Source organism: Tupaia chinensis, unplaced genomic scaffold (assembly GCF_000334495.1).
Source record: "Tupaia chinensis unplaced genomic scaffold, TupChi_1.0 Scaffold144058_2, whole genome shotgun sequence".
In the NCBI taxonomy this organism is placed as follows: domain Eukaryota; kingdom Metazoa; phylum Chordata; class Mammalia; order Scandentia; family Tupaiidae; genus Tupaia; species Tupaia belangeri.
This window is the reverse complement of record NW_006203911.1, coordinates 775,507-797,384: the sequence shown is the minus strand read 5'-3', so window position 1 is coordinate 797,384 and position 21,878 is coordinate 775,507. Positions and strand designations below refer to the sequence as shown.

At 37.9% G+C, this 21,878-nt stretch overlaps 1 protein-coding gene across 4 annotated transcripts in view; it reads left to right on the top strand.

The window, feature by feature from the left end:
• The window catches only part of ENOX2 (ecto-NOX disulfide-thiol exchanger 2), a 348,870-nt gene that overhangs the window by 285,479 nt on the left and 41,513 nt on the right, over nt 1-21,878 (top strand). For all 4 annotated transcript variants that reach the window (XM_027767236.1, XM_027767234.1, XM_027767235.1 and 1 more), the window contains 4 exons: nt 2,839-3,072; nt 5,625-5,837; nt 9,528-9,634; nt 18,797-18,911. In XM_027767236.1, coding sequence (XP_027623037.1) covers nt 2,839-3,072; nt 5,625-5,837; nt 9,528-9,634; nt 18,797-18,911 — 669 coding nt within the window. The remainder of the gene's footprint in view (nt 1-2,838; nt 3,073-5,624; nt 5,838-9,527; nt 9,635-18,796; nt 18,912-21,878) is intronic.

The window sequence follows — 21,878 nt, the reverse complement described above, 5'->3', positions numbered from 1 at the left end:
TAGATCCAGATTCTCATTTGGTATCATTTTCCCTATGCTTAAATTTCCTTTAACATTTTTTTAAAGTAGTACAGGTCTGCTCCTGACAAATTCTTTCAGCATTTGTATATTTGAAAAAGAATTTATTTCACCTTTGTTTTTGAAAAATAATTTCCTGGGTATAGAATTCTAGTTTAACAGTTTTTTGTTTTCCTTCTTTCAGATGTTGTCCCACTATCTTCTGTTTACATTGTTTCCAACAAGAAATAGGACATTATCTTTATTTCTCTATACATAATATGTCTTTTGTTTACGGCTACTTTTAAGATATTCTCCTTATTGTTGGTGTTGAGCAATTAAATTATGATGTGCGTTGGTGTAATGTTCTGCAAGTTTGTTGTTTGGAGTTCATTGAACTTGGATCTGTCAGTCTTTATTAAATTTGAAAATCTCCTCTCCATCCCCCTGTTATTTCTTTAGATATTTTTTCAGTTCCCTCCCCTCTCGCCTCTGTTTCAGAACTCCAGTGAGGTACATATTAGGCCTCCTGAAGTTGTCTCACAGCTCACTGGTAGTCTGCTCATTTTTTCTTTTCAGTCATTTCTCTCTTCATTTCAGTTTGAATTGGTTCAATTGCTATATCTTCAAATTTGTTCATTTTTTTCTGCTGTAATGTCTAACTTACCACCAGTCCTAGCTAGTCCTTTTTTTTCTTTTTCAGCTTAGACATTAAAGCTTAAATCTCTAGAGATTTAATATTGGTTCTTTTCATATCTTTCATGTTTCTATATAATATGTTCAGTTTTTTGTCCAGCTTCTGAATATATGAAGTCCAGCTTTAATAGTTGCCTTTATATCATTATTAGTTATATTATCTGTATTACATCATGGTCTGTTTTGATTGACTAATTTTTCAAATCTTTATTATGGATTATATTTTCTTACTTCTTTACGTGCCAGGTTATTTTTTATTTTCTACCAGATATTTTCAATTTTACTTTATTTGGTGATAGATTTTATTACTATTATTCTTGCCAGAAGACATAAATACTCACCACAGGGAGACACAGATAGAAGCAGAGAGAAAGTACCCCTCAATTGGGCGTGGTCATGCCGCAACCCTGTCTTCTTCATTTCTCCATCCTGTCAGGATTTGGGGCACACATATACACATGCCCACATGTTTTTTAAACCACCAGGCCTGGGATTTGAACTGTGGTCAGCCATGTGAGATACAGCTCTCTTAACCACTAGGCTATGGGACTGGCCCAGGTGGCAGGTATTCTTTAATTCCTTTAAATATTCTTGAGCTTTGTTCTGTGATGCAATCAAGTACAATTTTGAGTTTTTTAGGTCTTGCTTTTAAGTTTTGTTCAGCAGAACCAGAGCACTTTAATCTAGGTCTAAATTTTCTCCATTATTGAGGCAAAACCCTTCTGATTATCCAGTACTCCAAAGCATGAGATTTTCTGCTCTGGTTGGTCCTTTTCTAGCCCTGTATGAACTCCAGAGATTATTGCCTATAACATACATGTAGACATCAAGTCTCAGCTAAGTAATGCTGTAGGACCCTGCAGACCTGTGCAGCTTTCTTCTTTCTGATACTCTGTCTTAGGAACTCTTTCTGCCATCACCTTCCTGGACGCCCAGTTCAGTCTCTTCAGCTTGGGGAGAACGCCATGTTCTCCCTGAGCTCCCCTCTCTGTGCTGGGGCCTGGAAATTCTCTCTAGGCAATAAGCTACGGCTAGAGCAATCATAGGGATCACTGTATTTAGTTCTTGTCACTCAGTGGTCACTGTCTTTATTGTCTCATGTTTAGCTTCTTAAAAACTATTCTTTTATGTATTTTATCCATATTTTTAGTTGTTTAATGGAGGAAGGCAGAGATAACCCCTGTTACTCTACCTTAGCCAGGTAGAGTAAATCTCAATGGACTTGGAGTCTAACATCCTGGATTCAATTCCCAGCTCTACTGCTTGCTAGTCGTTTGACATGGGGCAAGCAGTTTAACCTCTCTAACCTCTCTGATACTCAGTTTCATTTTTGGTAAAATATTTACTCTACAAGCTAATTTAAGAATGAAGTGAAATAAATACGTGTGGGAGAATGTAGCTAAGTCCTTGAAATTTTAAAAGTGTTCAACAAATGTTTGGAGCTTTTTGTTTTTCCCCACTTTTTGTTAAGAGACTTGACTTGAGTACTATATATCTGGCACAATGAGTGGAGATACGGAGTTGAAGTCCTCGTTTTCTGAATACCAGTACTATACTAATACATTGCAATAATACCTTTTTTAAGGATGTCAGATTATCTATCACCTGGGTCACCTGTCACTTTCCATCATATCAAATTTTTTTTTCTCCGGGGGCGGGGGGAGTTTCAGAGTTGTCAAATGCATCTAGGAAGCAATTTTAGAAATTGAAATATTTGATTAATACATTTAAATTTTACCAAAATTTGTGTGCTAGTATATCTAATACTGTGGAAGTTATCCAACGACACCTTAGTTTGAAGCCACTGTTTTCATTCTTCCCAGCCTAGGGTGTCACATTAGGGCTCATCATAGCAATACTCAGAGAGCCATTGTCAGCCAGAGCTGAGATGCAGATGGAGGAATGGAACATCTGAGAATAAATCTGACCCACCCAGCCCATAGAATAGTAAACTATTATCAGAGATGAGACTGTAATCCAAATCTCTTGATGGTTCATCTTGCTAGGCATAGGGAGGAATTTGGGATATGTAAATCACTGGGAACTGCTGCAACTATATTTAAAACACTGAACTCGAAAACATATTAAAGTTACTTACTCACTGGGCTGTTTTTGTACTTCTCCCTCCCTCTCTTATGAATTTAGGTTATCGCATTCGCCTAGGCTCTAGTACTGACAAGAAGGACACAGGTCGGCTTCATGTTGATTTTGCACAGGCTCGAGATGACCTGTATGAATGGGAGTGTAAACAGCGTATGCTAGCAAGAGAGGAGCGCCATCGTAGAAGGATGGAAGAAGAAAGATTGCGTCCACCATCCCCACCCCCTGTGGTTCACTATTCAGATCATGAATGCAGTATTGTTGCTGAAAAATTAAAAGGTATAGAAAGCACTCAAGCTTCATGATTAAAAAAACTCTTTTCTCTGAGGACGTTTAATAAATATAATTGTGTTGTTGGCAGTTACCCTTTCAATTTCCAAATAATGGATTATGAGTATTTCTTGTGTTGGAGCCTTGTAGAAAGAGAGATATACCTACTAACTCAAGAACTAGGAAATTAATCCCTGCCAACTGTGCTTCTGTTCCTTTATCATCTCAAGGGTGGCATTTTTTTTTCTCAAGACATTGGGTAACTAGGAAGTAACAGGGTAACTGGATTTTCCCACTTATCCATATCAGATAATTTAAGTGTGATCCATACTTTGAGACCTGAAAGCACTCCATTTCATAGTGGATGAAACTTAGGTTTGAATTCTAAATCAAATTAGTGAATCAGAATGACAGAATTTGACGTGACCCTGAAAAACTCTGGTAAAATACACATGTTGAAGTTTGTTTGTTTATTTATTTATTTATTTATTCCACGAGACAGGGGAAAATAGCAGGAGACAGAGAGAGAGAGACAGAGAGAGAGAGTGAGAGAGAAAACCCCCAACAGGGTCTTGGTGCCATGATCCACCTTCAGCCACAGCCAGTCCCAGATCATGGGTAAACACATACCCAGGATACTCACAGAGGTCTCCAACACAAACCGGGAACCTTTCCATTTGGGTCAGCCTCGTAGAGTGTCACATTTTACTATTGTACCACTGCTCGGCACTCCAAGTCCCTATTTTAAAGATAAGAAAATGGAAACCCAGTAATCACTCAATGTGTACATTCTTCTTAGATTACTCAAAGCATTAGCCACTATCAACCAAAAGAAAACTTTTTAAATCACTTAAGAAGGCCAATTTATTTCACACAGTGACTATGGAGACTTCTAGACATTGCTAATTTGGACTGTTTCCCTTTAGTTTTGATTCCTGTTCCCTTTGTTTGACTCTCAGACCCATTTTGCTAATTTAACATTAATTTCCCTGCCTGGTTTCCTGTCTTAGTAGCTTAAATCCAGTCTTTCTCATTTTCTGAGTATGACCGATTTTATTGAATGTATGCTGGTGGCCCATTGATCTTATTGATGACACCAACCCCACTCTATGGTATGAATTTTCCTTGCTTCAGCTCAGCAAGATACTGCAAATTCCACATTCCAAATATGTCTTATTCACCAAACTTGTTTGCACCACACAGCCTAAGAAATTCACACATTAAGAAACCTATGAAATCTCTTGGATTTACTTTGACTTCCTATGAGAGAAAAGCAGAAAACATAGAGTTCAGAATAGAGACACAGAGTTATCTCTGGTACATTTTGAAAAATTGAAAAGGCTGAAAGCATTGGTAAGAAGCCAAGTCTAAGACTTGCCTTTTCACATGACACCAAACAAAACAATTTAAGTTTTTTAAAAAATGAATTGGCTGGTTGTGAAATCCTCAGGAGAAGCAAGAAGTGTGAATCAACATAAAAACTGCATCTAAGTAATGAAATAAACAGCTGCCGTAAAGAGGAGGCTGATCTCTTGTTATAGGTGTGCATTGATAAAAGGACAAGAGGCAAGAGGTTCAAATTGCAGTAAGAGATATTTCCACTTGATGTAATGGTCTCTGGCTAGAGAGATATGTGAAGCCCTGAAAGGAGGTTACAATGAGATGCTAATGGACTGTCCCTCTCCAGTGTCTTTCACAGCAAAATGTTTAAGTGGCTATATCAGGGAACTGAGCCAGCAGCTTTGCAAGAGCTCTGTTGCTATCTTAACATCAGAGAGTAGCGCTTCCCTAGCTACAGATCTCTATGTGGAGGGATCTGCAGGCAACAGAAAAGGATGTGAAGAAATATAGAAATAAAATGAATTACATCAAAATAGATCATGAATGGTATTGAGTGGAAGGCTTGAAGCTACAGATTGGATACAGAAGTAATGTTATACAAAGTTGAAGATTTAAGTGTTTATACCTAAGGAGTTACCCACTTAAGTCCTTCCTAAGGCTACTCCCATGGATCCATGGACTCCAGGGATCCAGGGCAAAGTTATTGTCAAATTCATGTTAAACTTGTTCAAGTTTGCTTTTTCTAATTAAAACACAAGATTATAGAATTCAGTTCAAGTTTGCTTTTTCTAATTAAAACACAATATTTTAGGATTCTGAAGTTTCACTGCTAATTCCTCTCTCTCTCTCTGTCTCTGTCTCTCTCTCTCATGCACACACACACACATGCACACACACAATCACAATCACACACACTCACACAGAGAGGTTAAGAAATTTGAAATATGTGAAAACTATTATATTAATACAAAAAAGTTTTAAGTAAAGAAGAAATAATGCTCTTCCTAAAATTCTTCATAAACCACAACCAATCTGACTATCTTTTGAGCCTTTCATTCTTTCCTGCCTGCTGCCTGGATGTGAACATATGTACACATGTGTCTCCTCATCCTCAGCAATTTAACACCACTGCCAAAAGGCCATCATGGCCAGCATACTAGGAAAATAGATCAAGATTTGCTCACCTTTAATGGTCTTCAAAATAAACTCTTTTTCTTTAGATGATTCTAAATTCTCTGAGGCTGTACAGACCTTGCTCACCTGGATAGAACGGGGGGAGGTGAACCGTCGCAGTGCCAACAACTTCTACTCCATGATCCAGTCAGCCAACAGCCACGTGCGCCGCCTGGTGAATGAGAAAGCTGCCCATGAGAAAGACATGGAAGAAGCAAAGGAGAAGTTCAAGCAGGCCCTTTCTGGAATTCTCATCCAGTGTGAGTGAAAGTCAGAATTCTGTTGGAAGATTGAGAAGGCTCTTAGTCCCTACTTGCTCTATACAGGACCCTAGGCCTATAAAGACATCCTGTGACAAGGGTCAAGGTTCCCTTTCTTGCATCCTTGCGCTCTACTTATATTGCCAGATGCCCAAACTTCAGTTTCACAGGGTACACTTGGGCACCACCTATTTTTATTTCCTCTGGTACATCTAGTGGGTTGTCAGAGAAGTCATGACATATTTTTCTATGTTTTTCTATACAAAAATGCATCATGACTTTTCCAAAAACTCAATATTTCTGATCCTTAGAAATACTGATGCTTTGGGACCAGCAGTTAGCGTAATGGCTATGTTGCTGGATTCCCATGTATCTGAACACGGTTCGAGGCCCAGACCCGGTGGCTTAAACTCACGCCAGGCATGTGTGCGTGTGTGCCCAAGATCCCAGGAGGAGAAGGGAGGAAAAGGGATTGCGGCATGGCCATCCCCCCTGGGGGGTGATTTCTTGCTCTCTCTCTCTCTCTCTCTCTCTCTCTTTCTCGTCTTTCTGGCGAGCACATGTGCCCTATAGCAAAAACTTCCCCAAAAGAAAACAGAAATACTGATGCTTTGACCCAATATGGCCTCAGTAAAGGGTTTAGTATGTTATTACTGAAGTTACTGTCTCAGCATTGTGGAACTGCTTTGCTTTGAATTTGCGTCATTATCATCATGTAGTATACTTTTTTTTTCTTTTTTGAGAAGTTTTTGCTATAGGGTGCGTGCACTCGCCAGACAGACAGAGAGAGACAGAGAGACAGAAAGCGAGAAATCACCCCCAGGGGGGATGGCCACGCCGCAATCCCTTCTCCTCTATTCTCCTCTCAGGATCTTGGGCATGCACGCACACACGCCCGGGGTGAGTTTAAGCTACCAGGTCTGGGACTTGAACTGTGGTTGACTACATGAGAGTCCAGTGACATAGCCATTATGCCAACTGCTGGTCTCAATCATGTAGTATACTTTTTAGGAACTCTATTTTAGTGTGTATTTCCCAAGATGATTGAATAAAATCCAAGTTTTCTACTTTTATTTTTTATTTATATTTAATCATTGTACATCTTTACAGTATACAACATGGTTTTTCAAAGTATGCATGCATTACATGTCCATCAAGTCAAAGGCATTACCATATATTTTTTCAGCAGATAACTTAACATCCTTGTGTCTGTGAAATATTTGCTTCTTCTACATTTTGTATTTAGTTTCCCTTTTTCCACTACCTTCACTGGATGTCATAGGCACCAGAATGAAGTCAAAGGCCACTGAAATGGATATTTTCAAAAAGAAGTACCACTCCAAACCTATCCAAGATCTCTTAAATCAGACAGATTAGACAAATTCTCAAGTAACATTTGTTTCATCATATTATAAAATTATATACTCATAGCTTTTTCAGTAAGAAACTGTATTCACCTTAAGAATAAGGGTAAAGGGGCCAGCAGGTAGTGTGGTGACTAAGGGCACTGGACTCCCACATGGTTAACCATGATTCAAGTCTGGGACCTAGTAGCTTGCTCTCTTTCTCTCTCTCTCTCTCTCTCTCTCTCTCACTCTCTCTCTCTCTCCCTCTCTCTCTCTTCCTCTCTCCCCCTCTCTCCCTCTCTCCCTCTCTCCCTCTCTGGTCAAATTGAAATAAATAAAGTTAAATAAAAAAATTCTTTTAAAAAATAAGATAATTTAAAAAAAGAATAAGGGTACAATTTTTTATTTTACTTTTAAGCAATTATGATCTGTGCTTCCCATACTTGACTTTCCACACTTGGCATGTACATAGTTGGGATTAAGGAGGGGTTGTTTCACTTTCCACTTGTATTTTGAAAGTATGTATAGGCAGATTTGGGTACATGTATAGGTATGTGTCAGCTGTGCTAGCTATTGGATATATTTAGACTAATTAAGTTCATTGGCAGAACAATTGAATGGGGAGGGGAAGGCATGGAGGGCAACCATGGATGCCAGGGACAACGGAGGAAGAAGATGGGACATAGCAGACGGTGGGGGATGGGGAATCAGGGATGGCAAGACAAAGGGCAAGGTATGCAGGATGTAAGAATTGGAAAATTATTTGCTGAGAACATGTATGTTGATGTGCTTGATTGAACCAATGCACAGTGTATTTTGGATGGAAAATTCACTGGTGTGTGGTGATGGTGTATAGTGAATTAATGTAGAAAATAAAAAATAAAAAAAATAAAAATAAAAAACAAACAAACAAACAAAAAAAGTATGTATAGGCATAAAATCCAGAAGGAAAAAGCACATGTCTTCAGGAATTCAGAATAAGTAGAAAAAGAGAGCAGCAAGCCTCATGGGAATATAAATCCTTAAATTATTAGAAAGTAAGGTACATACATACAGGGCTATAAAGGAAAAAAAAATCTCTAAATTTTCTTAATGTAAGCACCTAGCCAAGCAGAGGCTCTTGTACTGCTTTTCTTTTTCCAGAGAAATCATGTCTATGCTTCCCCAGTCTTGAACTGGTGAGGATAAATCCCCAGAGTATTTGTAAACATTTCCTCATTTGACATTGTAAGACATCCTAAAAAATACTCTCTAGGACTACACTTACACGGTATTCGTCCATAAAACTCATATTTCTCCAATCAACAAGCCTATCTATGTAGACTTAAAACAGATTCAGTCCATTTTAGGTTTTGATTTGATGCCTCCAGTCAAACACAGCCAGAAGAATAAAAGGGTGACTTCTGTTGAGGTGCAGCATCCAAGCTTATTTCAGAGAGCTAGTTTAGGAAAGGAGCCAATGGTTGAAAGTTGCTGGTCCAGTTTGCCACTTGCTTCCGTGCTGTGCAGGGTCAGTAGTACTAAACTCAAACACGCTCTGACTCTGGCCTCCTGCCTGAATGCATACCTCCTGCCTGTATAATACCTCTATTCACCATTTCACCCAAACCTTCTGGCATTCCCCTTTTTTCAGTATATTGATGTTTCTTCTTTCCACTCCCCTTTAAATCAGAGTACCCCAGTGGCTATACTAATTTACATTCCCACCAACAGTATAGGAGAGTTCCCTTTTCACCACAGCCTCACCAGCAGTTATCATTTTTTTTAATCTTAACCATTCTGACTGGGGTTAAGTGATAACTCATTGTAGTTTTGATTTGTATCTCCTTCATGATAAGGGATGTTGAACCCTCTATGGCAGAAACGGAAGGACTGGAAAGCATAAAACATGGAGAACAACTGTGGACACTAGAGACTGTGTAGGAGGAGAGTGGACAATTGGGGGGGGGTGAGAGGGAGGGAATCAAGGGGAAGGTAAAGAAGAACATGTAGCAGACACAAAAATGGAAAATTATCAGCTGGTGATAATGTGTTTGGTAATATCTTTGACTGAACTAATATGCAGTGTATTCATGCTAGGAAAATTTAATTTGTATACTGTAAAGATGCACAGAGATTGAATGTAAAAAATAAGAATAAGAATGATTAATTAGTTAATTTTTAAAAAAGTTTAGAGTACCCTACTACACATAGCCTTTTCTGAGCACAACCACAGCCTAGTGTAGTGTCACTAACAAGAAGATAGACAACAAACCTGATGCTTTTCTTTCTTTATCTCTTTCCTCCTCTCTTTTGCCATTCCTGGATGGTACTCTGGCCTGATCCAACTGATGCCATGCTACAGTTGAGCAGATAGTGGCTGTGTACCATTCTGCCTCCAAACAGAAGGCGTGGGACCACTTCACAAAAGCCCAGCGTAAAAACATCAGTGTTTGGTGCAAACAAGCTGAGGTTGGTAACATTTTACTCTGGTACCCCCTCAGGGGGACAGTTTTTGTTCTTTTAACAAGTTATTGATTTGGAGTTTAGTCAGAATTAAATAGTGCCAAGCTCCCATAGTCACAACAAGGCCCTGTTGAAACAGTTAGTCGTGCTCTATAGCATGTCGCTGTGTCCAGATCACCTGCTGTCAAAAGGGTAATAAATGTGCATGTGTTGTCTTGAATATATTCAGCTAGATGGAAATTTTAGTATGGCAAATGTAGCTGGGATGATTGTAAGTTTATTTCTGTATACTAGCTAGTCTAGGATATAACTAATTACTGACCTGTGTTTCTACTATTAGTAATATTAAGGCTGTCTTACATTTATTAGAACGTCTTGACAGTTGGAGCTGGAAACTATCCGTGTTACTATTGTAGCAGTGAAATTTCTGAGCAGATCTTATCAAACCCATTTAGCCATCTTTATAGGTGGCAGCTGTAAAGACAAGACAGTACTCTGATTTGTGTTTGTATTCAAGTGACATTTTTAGGATAACACTAGAATATGTGTGATGTGATTAGGTTGCTAGACTGAATCCAAGATTCGAAGCCAAGATGGGAAGTTTGTTTTCACAATCTGCCTTTGGAAATGGTGTTACATATGCCTCATGTTCTTCTATTCCTATGGGCAACTTCCTTACCTAGCCCTGATACTTCAGATCTTATTGGGTCATTAGAAAAGTCATGACATAATTTTTCTATGTTTTTCTATGCAAAAATATGTCATGACTTTTCCAAAGACCCAATATATCTAAGGCAACTTTTTTTCAACTTTGTTTATGAGTCCTCTTTGCCACTCTGGTAGAAGTCTCAATGTATCTATTGATGAGTGTTTTTTATACTCCTTAGCATTTAAGTGGCATTTATAAGGAATTTACAGTTATAAAGCACTTTTGCATTGTTTATCGTACTTATATGAGCCTCACAATAGACATGGTGTTGTGGAAACAGTGTTGGAAGTGGAGTCATATATTAATTCAAATCTTGACTCTGACATTTTCTAAGTGTATGATTTTGAACAAATAATTCAGACTTTCTCAGTCCATTTCTTTACCTGTATATTAGATCTATAAATTCATAGTAATGAAACCAGTTTTGCAGGATTCAGTGAGTTAAGAAATGTGTAAACAGTTTGAAAAAAAAGTAAATACTATTATCTCAATATATTATTAACCCCTACATAAGGGATAATGAGCAAATGTAGGACCCATGCTTTACATTTAAGGAAACTGAAACACAAGAAATATTAAGTGGGCCCTAACAGTTGGCATGGTGGTTAAGGGTGCTGGACTCTCATATGGCCAACCACGGTTCCAGTCCTGGACCTGGCAGCTTGCTTTCTCATTCTCTCTAGAAACTATTCTTCTCACTCTGCGCTCTGGTACAAACCCTCTTAGGATCTTGAGTGAGTCATTTAACCTTTATAAACCTTTGCTTGCTAACCTATAAAATGAAGATAATATCTATTCTGTCTGTCCTTCATGAGACTGTGTGTGATAGTTTGTTTGGAAACAATTTGAAAACCATTAAGAACATGTAGGGGGAAATAAGCCAAACCCTGTTATAATTGGTAGTCTCTGAGTGATCAGATCTGTTTAGTTATATCAAGTCCACTTATCTGGTGGATATACACTTGAATTTAACTAGGTTCACAGTAAATGTAGCTGTGCTAGGGAACTGGACATTTCTCTGTGCCTGTAGAGAACTGAGAGCTGTGCGCCCTTTTACCAACATTGTAGCAGACTTTCTTTGCAATGATGAAGATAAAGTGTACCGACAGCTCAGTGTGGCTTGCCAAGAGTTATATAATTCATGCTGTGCCTCATAGACTTTATAGAAACTCAAAACCAATGCTTCCTGCCTGGCAGATTGGACTAAATTAAGATGCACCTCATATACCTCCTTCTTGATAAGTAAAACTGCTGAGAGTAGGCCATAGTTCATGACCTTCCTCTTACACTGCATTCCCTAAATTTAAAAGATCTCTTCCATTTTATATTGGTGCTTCTTTAAATCATGGTTGGTTCATCTTTGTTTTTTACCTCGGCAAACTTTCACTTGATAACAGGTAACTGAGGACTGAAAGGAGGTATCCTGTAGGAAGTGAAAAAAAAATCCTCTTAGATTGTGGCTGCCTCTTAGCACCACACTGAAAATCAGCATTTCAAAGACTTCATGAGCTACTGGCTTTTCCTTGAAATAACATCAAAGCTACAACTCATAAGTCAAGGGTTTCATCCAGGTGTAAGTTTCTGACATTTGCTCTTTTTACCAGTTGCCTCTGGGAGCAAGTAATTTGGAGTCCTCCTTATGTTACCTGTTCTTTGTTTCATCACCATCATTCTACCAGTAGCCAACACTGTTTTACTTTGATGAGAGAGAAGTTATTGAGTAAGATGAAGAGATTCCACTTTCAGGAAACTAAAGCACTAGCTTTGGTAACATGTGTCAGGCAGATTAGTTTGAGGAATCTTTTTTGTTGCTTTACTTTCCTGATTTGTGTGTACGTGTGAGGCTCTGGCTAATACAATTGAAAAAGGTAGTGAGAGAAGTCTGGATTTCCTCCCCTCACTAAAAGTTAGTGTCTACAGTGACTTTACTGAAAGTTCTCGTCTGTTGTGGGAACTCTTTTTCTACAGAGTCATTTGAAATCTGCATGTTTTGATAGCATGTATGGTTATTTTCCAACTGGACTGGTGTAAAGTGTGTTCATGTTAGTCAAAATCATTTAAGAAGTTGCAGTGATGTATAGTGATTGGATGTATAAAATAAATTTTTTTCAAAAAAATAAAAAATCTGCATGTTTCTCTTAAGTTGACCTAGATTAGAAGCTAAACTTTCGATGATGCATTAAAAAATTGAGCCAAAGCAGTAGATACTAGGAGATAACCCCTTGCATCCTCCATGATACAAGGCTTTACAATATTGGGCCAGAGGAAAAGGGAGTTAATGATTACTAATATTCTTATAAAAATAAAATACCATGATTGCTAAAATAACTTTCTTTCTAGATTTATAGGCCTATCATTCCAAACTCTGAAGAACTGTTTGCAGATACATATTCAAGTCATCTACATACCCTTGTTTTATAATCCATTTGCACTAACACTAGCTATTTACTTTCAACCATCAAAAAAACATACTAGGGACCAGCACTTAGCGTAATGGCTATGTCGCTGAACTCCCATGTAGTTGACCACGGTTCGAGTCCCAGACCCAGTGCCTTAAACTCACGCCAGGCGTGTGGTCAGGCATGCCCAAGATCCTGAGAGGAGAATGGAGGAGAAGGGCCTGCAGCGTGGCCATCACCCCTGGGGGGTGATTTCTCGCTTTCTATCTCTCTGTCTCTCTCTGTCCTTCTGGCGAGCGCACATGCACTATAGCAAAAACCTCTCAAAAAACAAACAAACAAACAAAAAAACATACTAACAGGGACCAGCAGGTGGCATAATGGTTACATTACTGGACTCACACATAGTTAACTATGGTTCAAGTCCCAGATCCAGTGGCTTAAACTCACGCCAGGCACATGTACCGGGCCCAAGGTCCCAAGAGGAGAATGGAGGAGAAGGGATTGCCATATGATCATCCCCTCTGGAAGGTGATTTCTCACTTTCTGTCTCTCTGTCTCTCTCTGTCTTTCCAGTGAGCACACATGCCCTATAGTAAAAACCTCTCTCTCAAAAAAAAAAAAAAACTAACATACTTGGATCCACCTAATTTGTAATTCCATCACGTATCATCCAATAGACTGATTAAGAACCTGTGTTTGTACTTTGCCTCATTGTGAATGATAGCTCAGAATCAAATGTCTACATTAAACACAGAAGCTATTTCTCCATCCTCTGCTCTTTTCCATTCCCACAACTGACCCCTTCCCCACCAAGTCTCCTGTTCATGTTGAACATCAGAGTGAGTAGAATTTTGTTACACATTTAATAAGGAACTTTGGCTTTCTGGTAATTGTGTTCCTAGCCTAAAATATGAATAAAATGAATTTCAGTCCACATACATTTTGTGAAAGTGTAGTTAGATAATTAACATGTGACGATTTATGATTTGCTTAGTTTATGATAAATAAAAAAAGTTCATACAAAAGCGATTCTTTTCATGCATTTTCCTCTGTCTCAGATTTGTTTTATTGTATATGAAAGTGCTTTGTCCATTGTAGAGTGGTGTGTGAAGTTCTAACCTCCAGGAAAAGTTACAAGTAGAATAGACTCCAAGTCATCAGAGTGCATTTTCAGAAGTCAGTAACAGTTCACTGCTGAAATGAAAACTACTACAGATCTATTGTGGGCTGTAGAGTGTTGCAGAAACTTTAGGGAGACTCTCTTACCTTGTTTGATGTAGTCTGTCAGTAGCCAGATTCAGTCAATTCTAGGGAGAGATTTATAAATACAAATTGCTGGAAAATGTTTTACATGCCATTGCCCTTCCTAGTTTCAGCACTAGATCCAGGTATCAGGGTGGGAAATGGGGAAAGTCTGGGAAGCAGCTGTTTTCTTTGCTGTCTGCACTTTAGTGGCTCAGCATCCTCCCCCTGCCTGTCCAAGCTGGAAGAGTGCCTTCCTCAGGTAATTGCCACATTTTAGCCCTTCACTCTGAAGGTATTTGTTAGGATTTTCTTTCCCAAAGTAGAACTTTTCCAATCCAACCAGAGAATGCAGAAAACAGATATCTCAGATATCTGTTAGTGCTTTAAGTAAGGGTTTCAAATAATTAAAATCTCACTCACTTTCTTGGGAATACTGTCATTTAGTAAACGCTGTCCATAAATTTACTTTAATATGGTACCCCAGAAGCTCTGATGTTCTTTCTCTTCTGTCCTATTTGAGTGACTTCATAGTGGGTATTTAACAGAATAATGATATGAGCCTTGCTGTCTCTGTAGCTAAGAAAAGTTGTCTAGTTCTGACAATCTGAGCTCTGCCACTTTGCGTGATTCACTGAACAACTTCGAACAACCTTCCCCTTTATTTTTCTTACCCTTATTTCATTATCAGCTAGAGCAACTGGTAATTCTTGTTCCTAAAGTATTTTGAAGCATTTAGGTAAAATTTGCCCGTAGGTCTGTTACATTTCTAAGGATTTTTGAAAATTTGAAAGGCCTCTAGATAAGCTGCATCACATAGTTATTGAACTTTTTATATTTCTAAGTAGAGATTATGCCTTTTTTTGCTCAGCTGGAAGCAAAAAGATGCTTTGTGGATGCTGAGCAGCCACAGGACATGTCTTAGCTCTCAAATCTTCCTGCCCTGGGACATTTCCCTAGAAGGAACAATTTACTCTTCTGAGAAACACAATAACTTTCCCAGGGTTAGGTGACATGCTTGTAAATTGAGAGTTGCTCTCTGCTTATAGCCTCTTGACAGTCTACGTTTCTGTTAGGCAACTAGAAAGCGATGACTTCTCCTAATACAGTATGTTGTACAATATTCAAATTTGCCAATGTCAGACCTCATTATAATCACCTTTCTAGTAACAGCTCTTTGATGATAACTGAAACCTAGACTCCTAAGATAGAACAAATTCTCAGAAATGAAAAATTCCTTTATTGTTCTCTATGCAATAAATTTGAGTAAGATACAGCAAATCTTGTGGTCATTAGTTGGCGTAATGGCTATGTTGCTGGACTCCCATATAGTTGACTGTGGTTCTAGTCCCAGACCTGGTGGCTTAAACTCCCACACCAGCCACGTGTGCGTGCGTGCCCAAGATCCCAAGAGGAGAATGGAGGAGAAGGGATTGCAGCGTGGCCATCCCCCCTGGGGGGTGATTTCTTGCTTTCTGTCTGTCTGTCTCTCTCTATCTTTCTGGCAACCGCACATGCCCTATAGCAAAAACCTCTCCAAAAAAAAATTTAAAAAAAAAGATACAGCAAAATCTCTTTCTTGAAAAACCCTTTAAATTTCATTTTTCTTAAGCAAGCCATAATTTTCTTCCATTTAAAATAATGTCCTTGCAGCACATGAGAGATCGTATGTTAGCATGCAGTTTTTCTAGTACTTCTTAACCATCAGTAATGGTACTGAATAGTTCCCTTTTTAAAAAGACATCTTCTATTTATTTTTGGTAAAAACATAACTTAAAATAGAAATGACTTTTTCTGATAACATTAATAAAAAGGAGGCTATTAGTTGGGACAATGACTAACTATAGCATTAATTATTAAGAAATATATTTGAAGTATTTATAGTCCCCCTAACTGGAGGCAATTTTCACCATATAGCTTTGGATATTTTCTGTATGACAGCCCAGTAGGGACAAACCTAAGCAAAGAATTCTTAGCTAAGTGCTGAGAAGCATTTGATGGGCATCAAGTAGCCTCTAAATGATTGTTAGCTGCTCCAAAATAACAGTTCTCGTGCTTATCTTTTTAAAATTTGTTTATTTACATTCATTCACTGTACATCAATACAGTATACAAAATGAGATTTTTTTCATCCAGAATACATTGTATATTGGCTCAATCAAGGATATTACCATACATGTTGTCATCAACAAATAATTTTTTATTTCTTGTTTCTTATATTTTGCTTTTCCCCCTTATGCTTATTTTTGATAAATGACTGTTCCAATGTGATCTTGATCACTTCCAATGAACTTCATGTCTTTCTGAAGTCTGTGTTTATATCTGCTAGCACTTCCTTTTAGCCTGAAGAACATTCTTCTGCATGTCCTATAGTGCAAGTTTGTTAGTGATAAATTCTTACATTTACTTTTGTCTGAAAATATATTTAATTTTTGTTCTTGAAATAATTTTTCTCTGAATATAGAATTTGGAGCAAATGGATATCTTCATTTCTTCTTGAACTTTAAAGATATTGTTTCACTAGCTTCTGGCCTTTATTTTTTCTGAAAGAAATCAATGTATTCACATTGTTGTTCCCATCTATATAATCTACTGTTTTTTTCTGGCTGCTTTTGAGTTTGTGTTTATCTTTACTTTTCTGCAGCTCAACTATGATGTTCTTAGACATGCTTTTTCCACTCATATTATGCTTGGAGTTCATTGAACTCTTTAAACATGTAGATTAATGTCATCAAATTTGTTAAGTCATTAACCATTATTTCTTCAAAACTTTTAAAATCATTCATTCTCTCTTCTCTTTCTGGGATTCCATTTACATGTATATTAAACCTTTGGATATAATCCCAAAAATCTCTGAGGTTCTGGGAGTGTGTGTGTATGTGTGTGTGTGTGTGTGTATAGTTTTCTCTCTCATTCATATTGGGTACATTTGTATTGCTTTCTCTTGAAGTTCTTTATTCTGTCATCTTTATTCTACTTTGAACCTCATCCAATTATTTTTATTTTGGGTATCATATTTTTTAGTTGTAGAATTGCCCAACTGTGATTGTTAGCAGGGAAAACATTAAAGTAGCTACTGTAACTAGTTTAATGTTGTAAAGTAAATATGTTCATAATAAATGAAAAGATAGAATATATGAATGTAGAAATAGAAATCTTTAAAAAGAACCTTTGATTTTTTTAAAACTCTTTAGACAAAAGAACCCTTGGATCACTTTAAAAGTTTCTATTACTCTCCTAGGGTTTGTTGTTTTTTCATTCATCATGAGCATATATTATTTACATTATGAGCATAGTTATAATAGCTGCCTTAATTCCTCGTATGCTAATTACTACATATGAGTTATGTCAAGATTAGTCTTCATTACTACAGATGATCTTAGCCAAAAGACTAAGAAGTGATGTAGTTGATCTCTGTTAATTGTCCTTTGTCTTAGAAATGGGTTCTCACATCCTAATTCTTTGTATTTAAAGCAATTTAGAACTTTATCCAGATATTAAGAATATTATATTGTGAAGATTCTAGATTTTGTTATGTTTCTCCAAGGAATGTTGACATCATTTTCTTTTGTTTTAATAGTCAGTTTACCTAATGGAATTCAAGCTGGAAATTCTCTCTCTTCAATGGCAGCTTAAATTGCAGTTCAGTTCTCTTGGCTGAACTAAGCAGTTCTGTTTGGAATCTTCCCTGTGCTTCAGTGGCTCAGGAGTTATGCAGAAATTTAAATTTAATTTTAAAAAATTAAATTTAAATTCTTATATATACAATTTGAATCTTTCTTTCTCTGTGTCTCTGTGTTGTCTCTCTGTCTTTTCTAGGTTTCCATTTCACTTTCCTGTGGCTGTGGTTGCACAGAACTCTTTTCTTGTTTTCACTTTCCTGTGTCTGTGGTTGCACTTAACTCTTTTCTTGAGTTCTTTAGGCCTTGAAGACTGTGAGTTTTCTGTTAGAAATGTACCCACATTGTGAGGTGCTAACTTTGGTTTGCCCTTAGACAAAAAGACTCTTTAAATAACTGAGAGACTCAGGGCCAGCAGGTGGCGTGGTGATTAAGGCGTTGTATTCCCACATGGCTGAGCATGGTTGAAGTCCCAGACCTGGCACCTTGCTGCTGCTCCCCTCTGTCTGTCTCTGGTGAATTAAATAATAATAATAAATAAATTTAAATAAATAATTATTAAAAATAAAACTGAGAGACTCATCATATGTCATTCCCTTCTTCTAAGTGTCAGCTCCTCTACATAATATACCTGTTTTTGTTCATTCACTAATGCCATCAGGTAATTATGAGTTTGGTTTGTTTTTGTATTTTGACCAAAGATTATAGTTATTATCTGTGGAGGGCTGGTTTGATAGGAGTTTACTACTTTTAGCTCATTTTTACTATAGCTTCTAAAACAACAAAAATTTGATTAAGAATTTTGTTGAGTAAAACTATAAGAGGCCAAGAAAAAGTATGGCAAGTAACAAAATTAAAGGGTCTGGCATGGAAAGGTGAAAATAGCAGGACCTTTAAGTGAAAATCCAGAAATTCCATGTGAGAAGTAAGAGGAGATAAAATTACTTCAGAATATGTGAGGGATACAAGAATCATAGACTGCCAGAACTCTGGGTCTGAAAACGAAAATCTAATGCAAGACAGAGTGTACTCAAGTCTGCTTTGTCCAGTGCCCCTTAGCCTTTGCCGTAAGAGTACTCAGAAGTTTATTTTAATATTTTTTAAAAACTGCTTTATCTTACCCTTAACTGTGTTCATTTTCTCAACATTTTTAAGACTTTACCACCTAAATAAAAATCATACCTTTTAACCTTAGGAAATTCGCAACATTCATAATGATGAGTTAATGGGAATTAGACGAGAAGAAGAAATGGAAATGTCTGATGATGAAATAGAAGAAACAACAGAAACAAAAGAAACTGAGGAATCAGGTAAAGATATTTCTGCTTTGTTTTATTAAACAAACATCTACTTGCAGGGACAGTATTTTAAAATCTTTAATACCCAGTAAGGTATTGCCATTAACTATCAAACTGCACATTGCTAGAAATAATTGGTGAGGCCATCTAAATACCTACTGGCTGAATGTCAACTCTGTGGCTGCAAGATTTTCTGTGTTCTTCATCACTCCCTATTTTTTATTAAAGTGCCTAATTAAAAGTGGACTTTCTTTTTCAAGAAGTACTGGGCATTTAGACAGCATTGTTCTATATTTGGTTTGGATTTACTAATAATGTATTCTGCAGTAGAAATCATAAGAGAGCATATGCATAAATAGGTAACTAACTAACCTTTCAATAAAGCTAGATCCCTATGTCACTTATAACCCACACTATAGGTAATAACAGATATTGAGTTATCAGAAAAGTTTTTACATGTTTTTTCTATGTTTTTCTATGCAAAACTGTGTCACAGCTTTTCCAGCAACCCAATAGATTTACGATAAATGTTAACAAAGTACATACAGCCAAAGAAATTATAGGAAATATAGAAGTTGGCTATATAATTGGGGAGTGAACATCTCCAAACATAGGAATAATGAAATATTTTTGACAAACATACCTGTATAAAAATTAAATCTTTCAGGCCAGCTGGTGGCATAGTGGTTGAGGCAGCTGGATCCCACATGGCTAATTACACAGTTTGAGTGCTGGACCCAGTGACTTGAAAAACACAACAGGCATGTGTTTGTTCATGACCAAAAATCCCAAGAGGAGGATGTGGGAAAAAAAGAATTGCATGGCCATCTCCCACCCCAAGGGATGCTTTCTCACTTTCTCCCTCTCTCTTCATGTGTGTGTCTTGGACAAATGCACACGCCCTATGGCATTTTTAAAAAGAATTATTATCTTTTTATTATTTTTAACTTGCTATAGGACACCTGAGAGAGACAGAGAGAGAGGGAATGTGAGAAAGCAAGGCACCAGGTCCAGGACTCGAACCATAGTCAGCCATGTGGGAGGCCAGCACCTTAACCACCATGCCACCTGCCAGTCCTTATGGCATTTTCTAAAATTAAATATTTCTGTCAAAAAAAAAAAAGTCAGGACCAGCAGTTGGCATTATGGCTATGTAGCTTGGACTCCCATGTAGTTGACCACGGTTCGAGTACCAGACCCCGTGGCTTAAACTCACACCAGGTGCATGTGAGTGTAAAAAAAAAAAAAAAAAAAAAAAGGTCAAGCCAGCCCTATAACCTACTCCTTAAGGAAGTTTGATCCTACATTCCTACATGTCTAACTATGGTTTGAATCCCAGTCCCCACAGCTTGAGAAACACTCTGGTCACATGTGTGTGCCTGTCCAAAATCCTGACAGGATGGAGAAAGGAAGGAGGGATCCCAGCATGACTATGTCCTTTTGGGGGATTCTTTCTCCCTCTCTCTGCCTCTGTATGTCTCTGTCTCTCTGGCAAGTGCACACGCCTTCTCGAAATTAAAGCAAAGTAACAAGTTAAAAGAGAATTTACTGGGGCCAGCAACTGGTATGGTGGTTAAGGTGCTGGACTCCCACATGGCTGATTGCACTTTGAGTCCCACACCTGGCAGCTTGCTTTCTCACTTTCTCTCACACTCTTTGTCTCTCTCTGGTGAGCACACATGCCCTATAGCAAACTTAATCATAATAAATAAAATTAAATAAATAATTCTTAAAAAAAGAGAGAGATAAACTACCAATTAAGGGGAAATATCTATTACATAAGTCGGTCTACTTGTCTGTTGCCTCCCATTGTGGTTACTTGCAGGTATATTAGGAACCAAACAGGAGTCCTCAAATAGTTGTCTAGGTAAAGACTTTTACTCCTATCTCGATATAGTCAGGACCCTCTATGTGAGACAGAGGCCATGGTGTGGGTAACTTCTTGAACAATAAGACAATACCCTACCCATCAGTTTTATAATAGACTACCTTAGATGTGAGATTACCATGGGGGAAAATAAAATATCAGCCAGAAGATTAGTCTTTCAGACAAACCATTCTAGACAGTCTTCAGAGTTAGATTGTGGAAATGTACAGTGGAAAAATCACCAGACCTAAATTTACAATGCCTAAGCTCTAGTCCCAGCTCTGTCCTTCCTGACCCAGGAGGGTCTTCTTCTTCACTGAGCCTCAGCTTCCACACTTGTAAGAAGTACATTATAAAAACCATCTTTTTTTTTTTCTTTTGGAGAGGTTTTTGCTATAGGGTGCGTGTGCTCACCAGACAGGCAGAGAGAGACAGAGAGACAGAAAGCGAGAAATCACCCCCCAGGGGGGATGGTCACGCCACAATCCCTTCTCCTCCATTCTCCTCTCGGGATCTTGGGCACGCACACACACGCGCCCGGCGTGAGTTTTAAGCCACCAGGTCCAGGATGCAAACCGCGGTCGACTACTTGGGAGTCCAGTGACATAGCCATTACACTAACTGCTGGTTCCCATAAAAACCATCTTTAACAGGGATTTGTGGTGGTTAAATGAGTTCATTCATTCATTTAGTAATTATTGCATGCCAAGCACTGTGCTAGGCATTGGAGATATAGTGGTATACTCTCCCAGCTTTGTGAGCAAGTGTGCATGTGTGTGTGTGTGTGTGTGTGTGAGAGAGAGAGAGAGAGCGAGAGAGAGAGAATGAGAGAGAGAAAAATGAGACACAGGCAGATTTATTGTAATTCAAATCTGAATTCCCTGGTTCCCATACTTGTACATTGAAGTTAGCAGCTATTCAGGCACTTGAGTGCTCTTAGAATCTTCATTCCATGAACATAAACTCCTAAAGAAAGAAAACCACTAAATCACACTTTTTAAAAGGCATTCATTATCTGTTAGATCTGAATTTCCTCTATTTTTGCCATATGTTAGATCCTTAAACATACAAACTACTACCCATATTACATAAAGTCTTTGTAATCAGTGGTT